The 19,205-nt window shown below is 37.4% G+C and overlaps 1 protein-coding gene across 3 annotated transcripts in view; it reads left to right on the top strand.

Moving 5' to 3' along the window:
- Positions 1-19,205, top strand: part of LOC110460042 (equilibrative nucleoside transporter 3-like) — a 58,251-nt gene that overhangs the window by 26,546 nt on the left and 12,500 nt on the right. Inside the window, exons 2-12 of one of the 3 annotated variants that reach the window (XM_021512743.1) lie at positions 1,652-1,753; positions 2,092-2,238; positions 3,660-3,780; positions 4,377-4,458; positions 5,227-5,366; positions 7,392-7,486; positions 8,149-8,199; positions 10,118-10,203; positions 10,777-10,825; positions 15,519-15,616; positions 17,222-17,335. In XM_021512743.1, coding sequence (XP_021368418.1) covers positions 2,175-2,238; positions 3,660-3,780; positions 4,377-4,458; positions 5,227-5,366; positions 7,392-7,486; positions 8,149-8,199; positions 10,118-10,203; positions 10,777-10,825; positions 15,519-15,616; positions 17,222-17,335 — 900 coding nt within the window. In that variant the 5' untranslated portion in view covers positions 1,652-1,753; positions 2,092-2,174. Of the gene's footprint in view, positions 1-517; positions 603-1,651; positions 1,754-2,091; positions 2,239-3,659; positions 3,781-4,376; positions 4,459-5,226; positions 5,367-7,391; positions 7,487-8,148; positions 8,200-10,117; positions 10,204-10,776; positions 10,826-15,518; positions 15,617-17,221; positions 17,336-19,205 lie in introns of those variants that run through there. The other 2 variants (XM_021512744.1, XM_021512742.1) reach the window with 2 other exon arrangements.

Genomic DNA, 19,205 nt, shown 5'->3' with positions numbered 1-19,205 from the left:
ATCACACCGTCTTGTTGAGTTGGGATCACACCGTCTTGTTGAGTTGGGATCACACCGTCTTTTTGAGTTGGGATCACACCGTCTTGTTGAGTTGGCATCACACCGTCTTGTTGAGTTGGCATCACACCGTCTTGTTGAGTTGGGATCACACCGTCTTGTTGAGTTGGGATCACACCGTCTGTTGATGTTGAAGTCACCGCAGAGAGTTCAGCATGTCTTTAAGAGAAAGGTTTTCACAAATGTACCAGATGGGGTTTTATTTCATTTTCGCAAATACAAATCTCATTTTGTTTATAACAAAGAATCAAATAGCTAGTGTGAGCACACATTTGGTAGAAATATTGTTCAGGGTCTATTTGCCTAAAAGCTACTGTGTAACTAGGTAGATTATTGCTATCTGTTGATACAGGTCTAAACTGTACAGTATATATAAACAACATGCAGTCCAGTCCAGATATTTGTATCACCAGCTGATAACAGTCTACTTGGGTATAGTGTTACATTAGAGAATCAGTGATACTGGTATGTAAGGTCTGTTGTGGATAATCTTATATACAGCCACACTCATACAGATTTCTAGGTTAATCAACTCAACCCACATTGTAAGTGTACTGCAAATTATTTCTATCAGCAATGTATGGCTATGTAAAACCTGAGATAACGTTTCTCTTGCTTCGATATACTTTATGTACATTTCGAAAACCACCTTACCTGCAGATAATCTGCTCTAAGAAAGTATTAATGATCATGACTACCATTTTTCATTCCCCATTTAGGTTTGACCTAGCTAATTTCAATGGAATTTGACCTTCCACAGTAAATTTGCATGCGATTTCGGCTCTTGACATCTAAAATTTTCATGCAAATTATTGTTGTCAAACTATTACATTGTATAACAGGGACGGTGATGGTGGTGTAGGAAACCCCCACACAAACTATTACATTGTATAACAGTGACGGTGATGGTGGTGTAGAAAACCCCCACACAAACTATTACATTGTATAACAGTGACGGTGATGGTGGTGTAGGAAACCCCCACACAAACTATTACATTGTATAACAGTGACGGTGATGGTGGTGTAGGAAACCCCCACACAAACTGTTACATTGTATAACAGGGACGGTGATGGTGGTGTAGGAAACCCCCACACAAACTGTTACATTGTATAACAGGGACGGTGATGGTGGTGTAGGAAACCCCCACACAAACTGTTACATTGTATAACAGGGACGGTGATGGTGGTGTAGGAAACCCCCACACAAACTGTTACATTGTATAACAGGGACGGTGATGGTGGTGTAGGAAACCCCCACACAAACTGTTACATTGTATAACAGGGACGGTGATGGTGGTGTAGGAAACCCCCCCACAAACTATTACATTGTATAACAGGGACCGTGATGGTGGTGTAGGAAACCCCCCCACAAACAATTACATTGTATAACAGTGACGGTGATGGTGGTGTAGGAAACCCCCCCACAAACTATTACATTGTATAACAGGGACGCTGATGGTGGTGTAGGAAACCCCCACAGGCCATTTTCCTATAAACGAAGGGTTTGGTGTGGCCCATCTGGGGTAGAGGGGTGAGGCCGATAATAGGGGAAATTGTGGAAAATCGTTAAAATCCTTCTTCTGTACAATTGTAGGGATTTGGACCAAATTTGGTGTAGAGCATCCTTGGGCAAAGGGAACTCAATCTTGTATAAACGAGGGCGGCAGAGAGGCAGGGCCAAATAGGGGATATTTAGGTAAATATTTTAAATTCTTCTCTTTCTGTATGAATGGATGAAATGCTTAAACTGGATAGAAAATATTAACAATAACATACGGAATACAATATAAGCTTGTTAGCCCTAAGTGGTGCAATTTTGTTGTGTGTTGGTATTGAAAGCTGGATCAAAATCCACCCATGATGCAATTACTGGTGACATGACAATTAATCCAGCAGGAAAATAAAAAGTGAAGAAAAGAAGAGATAAAACAAGCATAGATCTAATAAAGATCTTAGAAGGCATGGTAAGCACCAATTAAAGATCAATCTGGGATATCTAGTAATCTGAGCCAAGATTTTCAATTTATTTTATAGGTAGACTTTGTGAAGCTACTTGATGCTGTGTGACCTCCTGTGCAACCTTCTGACCGCTTCCATTCACCACTGCTGCTGGCATCATGACGAGGAATAGCTATAATGTCAGTGATACCAAACATACTAATGGCACATCTATTATGAACAGTAAGTAAATTTATTATACCTCTACTTTATTTACTCTATATAAAAGTAATTGGTTAAATTGAATATATCCCCACTTTTGTCTGACCGTGTTTTAGTCCTGTGTGTTAGTCTGGGAACTAAAACACACCTACCCTCCGGTGTTTCCGCCGAGCCAATCAGGCGTGAGGTGGGCGGAGCTTGTTACCGAACTCGGTAGCATTCGGCTCCATTGCCATCAAAAGGGTAGTTCGGACGTGAAGCTATACAGCTTAAGGTTTACAAATATTTTCTAGTCAAAACTTATCTCTCCAGTGTGTATCGGTATAATAAAACGGTTAAAGTATGGGGTTGAGGGATATAGCAAGTTTCTGGTGTCCCTTGACCATGCCTATTTCCCTCGGCCTTGGGACACCAGAAACTTGATATATCCCTCAACCACATACTTTAACTGTATACTCACAACTCTTCTTGTGATATTTTGCTGATACAAGATCTGTGATAGAGCCCAACAAAGTCTAGGTCACAGGTCAAATATGTCAAAACCTTCAAATTACTTCTTTTGAAGAACCAAAAGACCTATGAGAGTTATGGTATTTTGCTGCTAGCTTTCATGGTTTGAATCTCACAAAGTTTGTGAATGAAAATGATCTTTACCCACTTTCAAGGTCACAGGGATCAAATATGTCAAAAGCATCAAATTACTTCATTTATGGCTGGTAGATTCCTGAGATATAGCAGGAGCAGAATGCAACGAAAAAATGTGAAATATTCAAATTCTTTTGAAGAACAGATGCCTAGAACCATCATATTTTGTGGGTAGCTTCCTCAAACAACCCTGAAGTTACAAAATATTCCAGGTGAGCTATATATGCAGGCCTCTTGGCCATTTGTTGGATTGGTACCAATCAACAGCTACATGGTACCATGTATAAGTGAGAAGATCACGGAAGATAACTTGATTAAATTACCACTTGTATTGGATGTGGGAGAAAAATAATCATTCCACTCTTTAGGAGTAGGACAGAAAAATCTCAACCCTCGGGGCAAGATTCTTTATTGTCTGACCCTCAGCCTGGGGCTAGACATTTAACAATCTTACCCCTTGGGTTGAGATTTTACTTTCTTGCCCTCGAGGTGGGGGACGATTATATTAGTTTAACTTCCCTAGCAAAAAAGGGGAATGTTCTTGTGGAGTGTGGGTGTATAACTTCAGTTAGGCCCGGCTTAGTTGATACTATGTGGGAATGTTACCTTGGGCATAAACATTTGTAGTAAAAACTGACAAAAAAAATCAAGATTCAAAATGGCTACCATGGCTTCTTATTGGCTGAAGCAATTATGGTTGCAATATACCTAGAGTTGTAGGGGAGGGGAGATGAGAAGTATTAGTGTGGCTTACAGTTGTAGTTGAAGTTTAGATTGTGTTCAATGTATCACTACAGGTCAAGTTGACGAGAAGGAAAAATTCCTGGCACCAGTGCTGGTGGAGCCTGGCCTGGATAGTATCAACAAGAATCCAGATGACCTAGAGCTTAACGATGAGGACAACGCTCCCAAGGACAGGTCAGCTATTAGCACAGTCGATTGATAATGATTTACTAATGGATAATTAAATAAAATCTAAAAACTGTTGTCTATAGTACTAAGTGAAATAAACTCATGCTTGTAAAACAAGTTTCTCTTGTGGTGCATGTAAAAAAACCTATGGTTGGTTGAATGGTTTTGTAGATACGTTGTTGTATATTTAGCTAACCAGCGCTAGCTAGCTTTAAAGAGTCATGAACAGCCGAGTAGATTTTGACTGGATCTGGACCATCCTTAGGCTTAGGGTTCTCAATTTTGTATAAACGGTGGGTGTGACACCCCCACCCACCCCCCACCCACCCCTCTGGGGGCAGAGGAGCAGGGGCCAAATAGGGGGAAACCTTTAAAATCCTTCTTCTACCATAGGGATGAAGGGATTTTATCCTAATTTAGTCTAAAGCATCCTTGGGCCAAGGGGACTCCATTGTTCCAAACAATATTGCTTCTCAAAGTGTGAAAATGCCTTAAAAACATCATTGTACAAATTGTACCAAAATCTAACTATCTTTTTCAACATTGTACAAATTTGGCAAACTAACTCTCCTGTTGATTTGCAAATATTCATGTACTTTCAGATATCGTATAGTGTTCTTTATAATGCTGATACACGGAATCGGTATCCTCATGCCATGGAATATGCTGATCAATGCTAAAACGGTGAGTAGAAAACTAAATGGGTTCCCTTATTGTGTTACCTGCTTGTTCACCTATACTTACCTGATAGAAATAATCTCCCCTTATAAAACCAATTGACTCACCAAAAAATAAATCACTTGCATGACCCTGATGTGATCACTTAATGTGTGGGTGATAGTACAGACAACAATTCACAGAAGTCTGGTAAGGAAAGTAAAGGGGGAAAATGACAGTAAAAACACTTCATCTAGTAGTAAGACAAAGAGCACATCTAAGCTGACAGAGACAGTTACCCCTTGGTAAATGGAAAACCAGGACTTGGTTTACAGCCGGTCACACTACCACTAATCTACAGATCATATCCTAACCTTATATCATAAGCACAATTTTCTAAGGCTACTTAGCTTCTATATATTAAATAAAACTCTTGACACTGACTACGACCCAAGGCTAATAAAATGCATAGCAAATTATATGTACACTTTGAACAATTAAACAGCTAATATATGCATTACAGTGATTGTGAAAAACCAATAAAAAAATAGGGTGACAGGAAAGGGGAAACCAGATTTATTTTTATTTTGCCTTATTTGACAAACTTGAAGGAAAGGAGATGGGCTTATCACCGGTAAAATACGATTTATGGATTTTAGTGATGGAGGGCAAATATTTGATTGAGGCAAAAAACCTTTCCTGGTATTCGTGTGTATTTTTAACTTCACATTGAAATAACAAATTCTTTGTTTAAGTGAAAGATTTTATAATGCCGCTATTACATTACATTAACAGTACTTTGAAGACTACAAGCTTTCAACCAATACATCAGAAGTCCAGGAGCTGAGGAACAATTTCATGTTTTACCTTGGAATTGCATCACAAGTTCCAAACTTCATCATGAGTGGCATCAACACTTTCTGTCAGTGTGGAGGGTAAGTACTGTCACAACTACAACGGGTATAGTCAGTGTGGAGTGTAAGTACTGTCACAACTTCAACAGGTATAGTCAGTTTGGAGGGTAAGTTCTGTCACAACTACAACAGTTATAGTCAGTGTGGAGGGTCAGTACTGTCACAACCACAACAGGTATAGTCAGTATGGAGGGTAAGTACTGTCACAACTTCAACAGGTATAGTCAGTATGGAGGGTAAGTACTGTCACAACTACAACAGGTATAGTCAGTGTGGAGGGTCAGTACTGTCACAACTACAACAGGTATAGTCAGTGTTGAAAGAGGATTTTCACCCAAAGAGTACCTGCACACTATACACAAGTGCGCACAATATGTGAATATTTACAGTACATAATGGCAAGTCTCAAGCTATGTTTCTATATGTAATGCATGTATATTTATGCATACCGTATGTTCAGATATATATTTTCTGTGGGGATGATGTTTTCGCGATTTCGTGTGTCAATAGTGTGATTGTGAAAATATGATCTGCAAAACAATTAAACAAGCATAAGATTGAGCTGCTACAGTAAATAGTCATAATGTTGTCATGAAATAGAAAGTATGTGGTTGTAACGATTAATAGACATCACCAGTAATTCTCTAATAAAATATGTTGGAAAAGAGATTGAATTGAATGGTTTTACTGATTATTTAACAAAATGCACTTGTTTTTGCTCAACATCCTGTAATAAAGAGTATTCATTTCAATATTTGACACTCTAGAGACAAAGTGTTCTCTGTGCAAGAGACAAAGTGTTCTCTGTGCTAGAGACAAAGTGTTCTCTGTGCACGAGACAAAGTGTTCTCTGTACTAGAGACAAAGTGTTCTCGGTGCAAGAGACAAAGTGTTCTCTGAACTAGAGACAAAGTGTTCTCCGTGCTAGAGACAAAGTGTTCTATGTGCTAGAGACAAAGAGTTCTCTGTGCTAGAGGCAAAGTGTTCTCTGTGCTAAAGACAAAGTGTTCTCTGTGATAGAGACAAAGTGTTCTCTGCGCTAGAGACAAAGTGTTCTATGTGCTAGAGACAAAGTGTTGTCTGTGCTAGAGACAAAGCGTTCTCTGTGCTCGAGACAAAATGTTCTCTGTGCTAGAGACGATGTGTTCTCTGTGCTAGAGACGATGTGTTCTCTGTGCTAGAGAGGAAGTGTTCTCTGTGCTCGAGAAAAAATGTTCTCTGTGCTAGAGACAGAGTGTTCTCTGTGCTAGAGGCAAAGTGTTCTCTGTGCTAGAGACAAAGTGTTCTCTGTGCTCGAGACAAAGTGTTCTCTGTGCTCGAGACAAATTTTTTCTGTGCTCGAGACAAAATGTTCTCTGTGCTAGAGACAAAGTTTTTCTGAGCACGAGACAAAATGTTCTCTGTGCTAGAGACAAAGTGTTCTCTGTGCTAGAGACAAAGTGTTCTCTGTGCTCAAGACAAAGTGTTCGCTGTGCTCAAGACAAGGTGTTCTCTGTGCTAGAGACAAAGTGTTCTCTGTGCTAGAGACAAAGTGTTCTCTGTGCTAGAGACAAAGTGTTCTCTGTGCTCGAGACAAAGTGTTCTCTGTGCTCGAGACAAAGTTTTTCTGTGCTCGAGACAAAATGTTCTCTGTGCTAGAGACAAAGTTTTTCTGAGCACGAGACAAAATGTTCTCTGTGCTAGAGACAAAGTGTTCTCTGTGCTAGAGACAAAGTGTTCTCTGTGCTCGAGACAAAGTGTTCTCTGTGCTCGAGACAAAGTGTTCTCTGTGCTAGAGACGAAGTGTTCTCTGTGCTAGAGACAAAGTGTTCTCTGTGCTCGAGACAAAGTGTTTGTTGTGCTAGAGACAAAATGTTCTCTGTGCTAAAACACTGCAAACATTTAATTTGTTCACATGTCTTGATTGCTAAACTATGATCCGTGAAATTTAATTGTTTTGTGTCAAAATCGAGAATTTTAATCAGGTAGATAGCACACTATACAGTTATTAATAAAACCGATCAATTCTGATTGGACAATGTGCTGATGGTTGCCTATATATTTCAGGATGCCGTCCTCAAGGAGGATTGTGATAGCTATTGCCATAGAAGTTGTGTTATTTATAGCAACAGTCATCCTAGCCATGGTAGACAGCACCGATTGTAAGTACAAATGGTAGTGCTCTTATAGAACTAACATACACCAAGTCTGTGTTAGCCTGTGACCAACTAGTACATACACCAAGTCTGTGTTAGCCTGTTACCAACTAGTACATACACCAAGTCTGTTTTAGCCTGTTACCAACTAGTACATACACCAAGTCTGTTAGCCTGTTACCAACTAGTAGTGTTTTAGCCTGTTACCAACTAGTATATACACCAAGTCTGTTTTAGCCTGTTACCAACTAGTACATACACCAAGTCTGTTTTAGCCTGTTACCAACTAGTACATACAACAAGTCTGTGTTAGCCTGATACCAACTAGTACATACACCAAGTCTGTGTTAGCCTGTTACCAACTAGTACATACACCAAGTCTGTGTTAGCCTGATACCAACTAGTACATACACCAAGTCTGTTTTAGCCTGTTACCAACTAGTTGCACTGCGATAATATCTTTGGAATTGAAATGGAGTTGTGCATAAATGCAAGTAACGGTAAAGGTACTTAGAATTTAGTGAGAAGGTGCACAAATGCAATTATTACAATCCTAATTTATAGTTCTCATTCTACTTCAAAAAGCACCTGTTCATCTGTTTATTGCTTTACATAATGTGTTTGTTATAAGAACCAGCGCCTAATTGTTTATCTCCTTCATCTTGTAGGGTCACGGGAGTTTTTCTACATTACAATGCTGATAGCTGTCTTCCTTAACAGTAAGTACTCCAGGTTCAGCGTGGAGGAACTGTAAGGTGTTCCTCACTTTATCACAGACACAATTTCAGCCTTGTTACAAAAGAAGCCATTTCAAACAAAGGACTATGTATGGTTTAATCTATTTTGGCCCCCAAATGCATCAAAATTCAAAACCTTTAAGTTAACTTTGAAATGCCTGTTTCTTTAATTTTGAATACTTCCCAAATACTACATGAAAATATTTGTATTTCTAATTATTGTTGCCATGGTAACAAGTTCAAATTTGCATAACTAAGAAAAAATTGAATATTGTGATATTTTGCATAGTTTTTCTCCTAGAAACTATAGAGCGCATGCTTGAACAAACTTAATAGCAAAGGATAATGACTAGGCACCTTTAATACATCTTTAAGATAAATATAAAGTTTGTTCAAGAGTGCGCTCTATGGTAGCAAAGAGAAAAACTAGGTGAAAACCTGTCAAAACTGACTGAATAATCGAATTTCAATAATTTATGCAAATAGACCTGGTTACCATGGCAGCCAAAATTGAAAACACAAATAAATGTTTACATATAAATAGAACTGGGGAAGCATTCAAAATTAAAGATACTTTCTTTTAAAAGTTCTATAACAGATTTTTAATTTTGATTGATTTGGGGGCCAAAAAAGGCCCAAACCATACATAGTCCTTTGTTGAGAAACGTGTTTAACAAACTATCAAAATTGCTGTTCAAGGGAAATACAGATGCCTAAAAATACCTATAAGTCGTCATCATGTAAGGGCTTCTCACGCATGTTTCAGTGTATAATTTCGAAAGTCTAGGACCGTTTCATCCGTGTAAGCTTGTCTGTAGCAATGTAGGAATGCATTGTTGCAGTACATTCCAGCAGGAGGACAGACATGAAGCACCTTTACCTAGTTACAACCGTGATACAAAATGGGACAAAAAGTCGGAGGAAAATTTGCTAAATGACAGAACTACGGGGAGACCTAAATTTCTGTCAAAGTGGCTCTCAGATGATTGTTTTAAAAATTTGTGAGTGTATGAAGCTGAGAGTGTTATAAATTTGGTTGAAAAGTGCAAGGGAGCAAACAAATTTTAAAAGAACAGTCTAGTCCAAGTTTGATCAAAAATCAAAAAGCTGCTGTAAGTGCTCTGAGATGTGTGTACTGGCTCAGTATGGAAAAAAATGCAACTTAAACATTTAATTCTTTATTCAAATTAATAAAACTTCAGGGATGTGCTATTATTGAACGTCTTTATTCAGGTAAACATGCTCCATATAAGACAGACAGGTCAGCCGAGGAATTGCTGTTTATCTAAATTGTGATAAACCAACAAAACTTGCTTTCAACGACATTACAGCTGTTGTTTAACATGGAGTACAAAAAAAACAGTTAAAGACAGGATTTAAAGGCTGATCAATTGTTTATTTGCTATGCACAACATTATCATTTTCATTAGATCCCTTTTCTTCTAAATGACTCCCTTTTTTAAGCTGATGCCCTCTTGGCAGCAATCCTATATTGAACACTGGGTATACTGTCAAAAACCCTTTGCATTGCTCTTTCTAGCCTGCTTATGTTCATTTTGGTGGTAAATGGTACAATTGTATTCGTATTTGGTGGTAATCAGTACTTATTGGATAACTTACATGTACATGGTGAATAAGGACACATTGTCCAAATGTGATAATTCAAAATGGCTACTATGGCTTCTGATTGGTCAAGATCTTCTGAGCTATAACTTCTGTTCTCTTGGTCAGATATTGTTCAGATTGTAGTTGTTGGATCACATATGTGCAATGCCCTATTACCTATATCTGAAGTCTAAGATGATCATTGAACTTTAGCTTGGTGATTATATGAGGTAGGCAGTGCCCCTGCCGACCTGTTGATGTATTGTTACTTACCCCAGTATGGTTTTATGTTTAGTGGCCACAGGGGTATATCAGAACAGTGCATTCGGTATAGCTGCCACTCTGCCAATGAAGTACACCAATGCTATTGTACTTGGAAATGTAAGTAATCAAAAAATCCTAAAATTTCATAAATAGGAGAAGTTCCTAGAATCTGTCTCATTTGTGTCATAGATAGTTTGGATGATGTGTCGGCCACATATGGTTTCCACACAATTACTCTCCAAATTTTGTGGATTTCAACCAAATTTGGTGTGCACTTTCAGATAGGCATGTGTCAGGTGAGTTTGCGTGGCGATTTGATGCATTTATATATATGTATTATTTATCAACTACCCACTTGTTATAGATTTATGTGTTTCTGTGTAATATTGACCCTATAACCCTGTGGTGCAAAAGGGGGTAGGAGTTAATTACATATACCAGGTGTTGTTTATTAACCCTCTACCCCATTTGGTGCGCCAGAAACCCATTTCAATCAATCTTTCACATGTAATATAATAAGGCATTATATTGCCAATTAGTAGAGAAATTGTAAAAATGAAGAATCAATGGCCTTAGGGCATCATCCACTTATTGCTAGTTTGATGTGTAATTACCAAAACGGCTGAATTTGTCAGCCTCCACAGTAGAAGCAATGTTTGTGAATGTTTTTATTTTCCTTTCTATTTATAGAACTTGTCTGGAGTTTTTATTGCTGTTTTAAACCTGCTGTGTTCTGCAGGTGAGTGACAGATGTTTACCCTAATAGTTTGTCAAAGTACCTTATTGTGTGTCAAAGTACCCTCATAGTGTGTTAAAGTACCCTCATAGTGTGTAAAAGTACCCTTATAGTGTGTCAAAGTACCCTCATAGTGTGTCAAAGTCCTCTTATAGTGTGCCAAAATACCCTTATTTTGTTTTAAAGTACCCTTATAGTGTGTCAAAGTAACCTTATAGTGTGTTAAAGTACCTTATAGTGTGTCAAAGTACCCTTATAGTGGTGTGTCAAAGTTCCCTTATAGTGTGTCAAAGTACCTTATAGTGTGTTAAAGCACCTTATAGTGTGTCAAAGTACCCTTATAGTGTGTTTAAGTACCTTATAGTGTGTCAAAATACCCTTATAGTGTGTTAAACTACCCTTATAGTGTGTAAAAGTACCGTTATAGTGTGTTAAAGTACCGTTATAGTGTTAAAGTACCCTTATAGTGTGTCAAAGTACCCTTACAGTGGTGTGTCAAAGTACCCTTATAGTGTGTCAAAGTTCCCTTATAGTGTGTCAAAGTACCCTTATAGTGGTGTGTCAAAGTTCCCTTATAGTGTGTCAAAGTACCCTTATAGTGGTGTGTCAAAGTTCCCTTATAGTGTGTCAAAGTTCCCTTATAGTGTGTCAAAGTTCCCTTATAGTGTGTCAAAGTACCTTATAGTGTGTCAAAAGTACCCTTATAATGTGTTAAAGTTCCTTATAGTGTGTCAAAGTACCCTTATAGTGTGTTTAAGTACCTTATAGTGTGTCAAAATACCCTTATAGTGTGTCAAAGTACCCTTATAGTGTGTAAAAGTACCCTTATAGTGTGTTAAAGTACCTTCTAGTGTGTCAAAGTACCCTTATAGTGTGTCAAAATACCCTTATAGTGTGTTAAACTACCCTTATAGTGTGTAAAAGTACCGTTATAGTGTGTTAAAGTACCGTTATAGTGTTAAAGTACCCTTATAGTGTGTCAAAGTACCCTTACAGTGGTGTGTCAAAGTACCCTTATAGTGTGTCAAAATACCCTTATAGTGTGTCAAAGTACCCTTATAGTGTGTAAAAGTACCCTTATAGTGTGTTAAAGTACCTTCTAGTGTGTCAAAGTACCCCTATAGTGTGTCAAAGTACCCTTATAGTGGTGTGTCAAAGTACCGTTATAGTGTGTCAAAGTACCCTTATAGTGTGTAAAAGTACCCTTATAGTGTGTTAAAGTACCTTCTAGTGTGTCAAAGTACCCTTATAGTGTGTCAAAGCACCCTTATAGTGGTGTGTCAAAGTACCCTTATAGTGTGTCAAAATACCCTTATAGTGTGTTAAACTACCCTTATAGTGTGTAAAAGTACCGTTATAGTGTGTTAAAGTACCGTTATAGTGTTAAAGTACCCTTATAGTGTGTCAAAGTACCCTTCTAGTGTGTCAAAGTACCTTATAGTGTGTCAAAAGTACCCTTATAGTGTGTTAAAGTACCTTATAGTGTGTCAAAATTCCCTTATAGTGTGTCAAAGTACCCTTATAGTGGTGTGTCAAAGTTCCCTTATAGTGTGTCAAAGTTCCCTTATAGTGTGTCAAAGTTCCCTTATAGTGTGTCAAAGTTCCCTTATAGTGTGTCAAAGTTCCCTTATAGTGTGTCAAAGTTCCCTTATAGTGTGTCAAAGTACCTTATAGTGTGTTAAAGCACCTTATAGTGTGTCAAAGTACCCTTATAGTGTGTTAAAGTACCCTCATAGTGTGTCAAAGTACCCTTATAGTGTGTTAAAGTACCTTCTAGTGTGTCAAAGTACCCTTATAGTGTGTCAAAGTACCCTTATAGTGGTGTGTCAAAGTACCCTTATAGTGTGTCAAAGTACCCTTATAGTGTGTCAAAGTACCTTATAGTGTGTCAAAAGTACCCTTATAATGTGTTAAAGTACCTTATAGTGTGTCAAAGTACCCTTATAGTGTGTTAAAGTACCCTTATAGTGTGTTAAAGTACCTTATAGTGTGTTAAAGTACCTTATAGTGTGTTAAAGTACCTTATAGTGTGTCAAAGTACCTTTTTAGTGTGTCAAAGTACCGTAAAAGTGTGTCAAAGTACCCTTATAGTGTGTTACACTACCATTATAGTGTGTCAAAGTACCATTATAGTGTGTCAAAGTACCTTATAGTGTGTTAAAGCACCTTATAGTGTGTCAAAGTACCCTTATAGTGTGTTTAAGTACCTTATAGTGTGTCAAAATACCCTTATAGTGTGTCAAAGTACCCTTATAGTGTGTTAAAGTACCCTTATAATGTATCAAAGTACCTTATTGTATGTTAAAGTACCATCATAGTGTGTAAAAGTACCCTTATAATGTTTCAAAGTACCTTATTGTGTGTCAAAGTACCCTAATAGTGTGTGTTTAAGTACCGTTAAAGTGTGTCAAAGTACCCTTATAGTGTGTTAAACTACCCTTATAGTGTGTCAAAGTACCATTATAGTGTGTCAAAGTACCGTTAAAGTGTGTCAAAGTACCCTTATAGTGTGTTAAACTACCCTTATAGTGTGTCAAAGTACCTTATAGTGTGTCAAAGTACCATTATAGTGTGTCAAAGTACCCTTATAGTGTGTTAAACTACCCTTATAGTGTGTCAAAGTACCGTTATAGTGTGTTAAAGTACCGTTATAGTGTTAAAGTACCCTTATAGTGTGTCAAAGTACCTTATAGTGTGTCAAAGTACCCTCATAGTGTGTCAAAGTACCCTTATAGTGTGTTAAAGTACCCTTATAGTGTGTCAAAGTACCTTATAGTGTGTCAAAGTACCCTTATAGTGTGTCAAAGTACCCTTATAGTGTGTTAAAGTACCCTTATAGTGTGTCAAAGTACCTTATAGTGTGTCAAAGTACCCTTATAGTGTGTCAAAGTACCCTTATAGTGTGTTAAAGTACCCTTATAGTGTGTCAAAGTACCCTTATAGTGTGTTAAAGTACCCTTATAGTGTGTCAAAGTACCCTTATAGTGTGTTAAAGTACCCTTATAGTGTGTCAAAGTACCCTTATAGTGTGTTAAAGTACCCTTATAGTGTGTCAAAGTACCCTTATAGTGTGTTAAAGTACCCTTATAGTGTGTCAAAGTACCCTTATAGTGTGTTAAAGTACCCTTATAGTGTGTCAAAGTACCCTTATAGTGTGTTAAAGTACCCTTATAGTGTGTTAAAGTACCCTCATAGTGTGTCAAAGTACCCTTATAGTGTGTTAAAGTACCCTTATAGTGTGTCAAAGTACCCTTATAGTGTGTTAAAGTACCCTTATAGTGTGTCAAAGTACCCTTATAGTGTGTTAAAGTACCCTTATAGTGTGTCAAAGTACCCTTATAGTGTGTTAAAGTACCCTTATAGTGTGTCAAAGTACCCTTATAGTGTGTTAAAGTACCCTTATAGTGTGTCAAAGTACCCTTATAGTGTGTTAAAGTACCCTTATAGTGTGTCAAAGTACCCTAATAGTGTGTTAAAGTACTCTTATAGTGTGTCAAAGTACCCTTATAGTGTGTTAAAGTACCCTTATAGTGTGTCAAAGTACCCTTATAGTGTGTTAAAGTACCCTTATAGTGTGTCAAAGTACCCTTATAGTGTGTTAAAGTACCCTTATAGTGTGTCAAAGTACCCTTATAGTGTGTTAAAGTACCCTTATAGTGTGTCAAAGTACCCTTATAGTGTGTTAAAGTACCCTTATAGTGTGTCAAAGTACCCTTATAGTGTGTTAAAGTACCCTTATAGTGTGTCAAAGTACCCTTATAGTGTGTTAAAGTACCCTTATAGTGTGTCAAAGTACCCTTATAGTGTGTTAAAGTACCCTTATAGTGTGTCAAAGTACCCTTATAGTGTGTTAAAGTACCCTTATAGTGTGTCAAAGTACCCTTATAGTGTGTTAAAGTACCCTTATAGTGTGTCAAAGTACCCTTATAGTGTGTTAAAGTACCCTTATAGTGTGTCAAAGTACCCTTATAGTGTGTTAAAGTACCCTTATAGTGTGTCAAAGTACCCTTATAGTGTGTTAAAGTACCCTTATAGTGTGTCAAAGTACCTTTATAGTGTGTTAAAGTACTCTTATAGTGTGTCAAAGTACCCTTATAGTGTGTTAAAGTACCTTATAGTGTGTCAAAGTACCCTCATAGTGTGTTAAAGTACCCTTATAGTGTGTCAAAGTACCCTTATAGTGTGTTAAAGTACCCTTATAGTGTGTCAAAGTACCTTATAGTGTGTCAAAGTACCCTCATAGTGTGTCAAAGTACCCTTATAGTGTGTTAAAGTACTCTTATAGTGTGTCAAAGTACCCTTATAGTGTGTCAAAGTACCGTTATATTGTGTCAAAATACCTTATAGTGTGTTAAAGTACCTTATAGTGTGTCAAAGTACCCTCATAGTGTGTCAAAGTACCCTTATAGTGTGTTAAAGTACCCTTATAGTGTGTCAAATACCTTATAGTGTGTCAAAGTACCCTCATAGTGTGTTAAAGTACCCTTATAGTGTGTCAAAGTACCCTTATAGTGTGTTAAAGTACCTTTATAGTGTGTCAAAGTACCTTATTGTGTGACATTAAGTACCCCTATAATTTGAGACACCTGTGCTTATTAGAACACCCTTAATTATACGTTAAGATTAAATATAACTTAAGTAACCTGTAAAATGCTGATCAAAGCTTCATTGCACATGTGGTGTGTTCATTTTCCAGGGGCACCTGATCCAAAAGTGCAGGCCATCTACTACTTTGTTGTTGCCATAGTGATACTGCTGGTTGCCCTTGATGCATATTTCCTTCTCCCTATCATGGTAAGACTGAAAAGAGGACTGGAAAATACGGTTAGGACACCTTTGGGCCAATATTGCATATCATAAGTCCAATTCTCTACTTCTTCCTTCCTGTCATGGTTAGTCTGGGAGAGAATAGAAGACTTTGAGTACTTTAAGGGCTCATTATAGGCCCAATCCTTTTCTTCCTCTTTTCCATTATGTTAAGTCTGGGGATAGAAGAGGAAACAGGGTAATTGCACCTTATTGACCTATTGTATGCCCAGTTCCCTACTTCCTGAAAATCGCCATCATAGGTATGAAACCTCTATTTCTATTTCTATAATACATTCACATACAGTTTGACAATCATACTTTGCACACACAGTTTTTAGGTCACCTGAGCTTTGCTCAAGTGACCTATTCCGATCACTTTCCGTCCGCCGTCGTGTGTAAACTTTTTACATTTTCAACTTCTTAAGAACCAGTGGATGGATTTTTTTTTCAAAATTGGTCAGAATCATCCTTGGTAGATGAGGCTACAAAATTGTAAAATTGTGATTCCTACCCCAACCCCTGGGGCCATGGTGGGGCCCCAAAGGGAAAATTAACCAATATTTCAAAAATCTTCTTCTCCGGACTCAGAGGTACTACAGTCATTTTCTCTGCATGGATGGAAAGATCATCAGGGGCTTCATTTAAATTGTAAATTTCAGGACCCCCAAGTTATCCGTTCTCCCTTGGGGATGGGGTAAAGTTAACTATAGTTTATATAGGGAAACAACACTTTTGTGTATAATTTGACAACTTTTTCTGTAGGAAATTATTCTACTTGGTGAGAATTAACCTTGGAGGAAGATGGTTTTCAATTGTAAAATTTGGATTCCTACCCCAACCCTAGGGGCCAGAGCGGGGCCCCATAGGGAAAATTGACCAATATTTCAAAAATCTTTTTCTCCAGACTCAGAGGCACTAGAGTCAGTTTCAGTGCATGGATAGTAAGATCGTCAGGAGCTTTATTTGAATTGTAAATTTCAGGACCCCAGAGTTATCCGTTCTCACTTGTGGAGGGGGTAAAGTTTACTATAGTTTATAAAGGGAAATAACACTTTTGGGTATATTTTATCCATTTTCAGCAGTAAATTATTCAAACTTAGTCAGAATCATCTTTGGTGAATGAGGGTATTACATCATAAAATTGGAATTCCTGCCCCATCCCCAGGGGCTAGGGTGGGGCCTCAAAGGGAACATTTACCAATATTTTAAAATTCTTATCCTTTGATGACATGACAAGTATTGTATTTCACTTAGTGTACATGCTGATTTCCATATCACATCTAAACAATAAAATAAAGCTACCAGTACCTATGATATAACTCAGGTGACCGCTAAGGCCCTTGGGCCAATTGTTTGTAATGTCTGCCTTGTCTTTAATTGCCCTGCTGCAGCTATAGATATATATATATATAGGCACTTGATGGACAATAAACATCTTAGTATATGTCTCGTTGAAAATAATGTCAAGAAACAGCATTATTGTCTGTGACATGGTTTAGTTCTGACAAAAACATATAGTTTCTTCTGATCAGATAAAACTTTAAATGATGATGAATCCTAGATACTTTAACACTGTTTCCCTTATAACAGAATTTTTACAAGTACTACGAAAGCAAGGTAACCATAGCATTGTCTAACAGTGAGTCCCCGAGCTCTACATCCTTCAGCCAGACAATGAAACAGTTCAAAGATGTCTTCATGAAGGTAAGAATCGAACTAACCACGGTACTCTTGACTCATATAGATAGTTACTGATGTTATTTGGTGGCACATCATTAAAGCTCCATTTGCCATACAGTTGAGTGTTGTTTCCTTCTGTTTGATGATCCTAAATATTTCTAGGGTACTTGAAAATATGAAAAATACATACATGTAGCATTAAACTGAAAATGAACATAATAATTCCTAAATGCATTATCAGTGTTGCCATACAAAAATTAGTTGTAATCCAAATTCTTGTTTCATGATGAACGCGTAAATGACACCTAATTTTAAGTTTGTTTCAGGCATGAAAGAACCATTTATTTGTAAATTGGTAAATACAACGATTGGGAAATTTTACTGACAAAATACAGGTTAACTGAGTTCTGTTAGATGGAACATGGCTTGTCTGTGTAAAACTTGTTCTGAATATGCCACAATAGCGTTTTTGTGTGTCGGCCTACTGCAAGGAGTCAAGGTTGCACAAAACTATTCACTGACAGGAACTCAATGGTCAACCTAAATCTGTATTGTAACAGCAATATTGCAAATTAGAGTTAAAACAAATATTTAGGGACTTCTTACAGTTAAGTACACATCAGTTTTATCTTTTTAAATTATGTAAGCAGAAATCATAAATGTTTATTATCCCCTTGAACGAAATTTGGAAGGGGATATATCCTCCCTTAGATACATACTTGTGTATACATATGTTACATTCTTTGTCATCGCACTAGCTACTTCATTTCTCGATGGAATTTCATGAAACTTCATACAAGTTTTTGGTATGACAATACCTTTAACAAGTTTTTTATTTCAGGTTTCTACGTTGGTAGTCAAGGTCACTTTTACTATTTTCAGAAAAGACTTTGTCATCCCTCTAGCGACTTCATTACTGAAGGGAATTTCATGAAACATATACAAGTATTTAGTATGGCAATGCCTTGAACATGTTGGCGCTTCAGGTTTCTATATTGTGTGACATATGAATGAGGACATTTCCTCATACATACGTCACACAATGTGTGAATGCGAGGGGATTTGTATCAATTTGTGATGCCTTGTTGATTTTAAAGTCGCTCCAATCTGGTTGTTTGCAGTCCAGTTAGTGGCCACCTGTATGCACACACACTTGTCTGATTCAGTCAGATTTTCAGACACTTGTTGAGCAAGAAAGATTTGTATATTTCACGAAAAATGTGTGAAGATTTGCCAACAAACATTAGACCCCAGGCTTAGATACAGTGTATATAAAAACAGAGAAAAACCAACAAGTCCACAGCTTCTTTTGAGGGATTTGATAAAAAGTAAAATACTCTTTAAATAAGGTCAAATCTGCTCTCAATCTTTTGATTATTAGCTCGCCTGGCTTGAATTCGTATTGGCTCACCTGGAATTGTAATGAAAAAGATTAAGCCTAGAGTCATGATAATTGGCTAGTCTGCAGAAAGAAGTGACCTTAATTGACCTACATTTAAGGTCTGACAGGGGTCAAATTGATTAAATCATTTAAATGTCTTCTTTTAGAAAACAGAAATCTCTAGTTTCTTCATATTTAGTCTAGCTCACTGTCATAGAGTGTTGCATAATATATGAAAAGAGATGGCCTTGACTTTCGTTTAGGTCTTATGGGTGAAATTTGTTAAAACATTCAAACAACTTCTGCTGAAAAACTAAAAGGTAGAGGTCATGATTTTTGGCCAGTAGCTATATTGTTCAAAATGGTATTGACTTATTTTTAAGGTAACATATGTGCGGTAAAGAATTTGATAATTTGCATAATGTTTATCATGAGCAGACATGTACAATGTATTGTATTCAGAGGTATTTCAGCTTGACATGATCAAGTGACTATATGCCCTATGGGTCACTA

This window comes from Mizuhopecten yessoensis, unplaced genomic scaffold, assembly GCF_002113885.1.
Source record: "Mizuhopecten yessoensis strain PY_sf001 unplaced genomic scaffold, ASM211388v2 scaffold10309, whole genome shotgun sequence".
Taxonomy (NCBI): Eukaryota; Metazoa; Mollusca; class Bivalvia; order Pectinida; family Pectinidae; genus Mizuhopecten; species Mizuhopecten yessoensis.
This window is presented reverse-complemented; position numbering and strand designations above follow the sequence as displayed.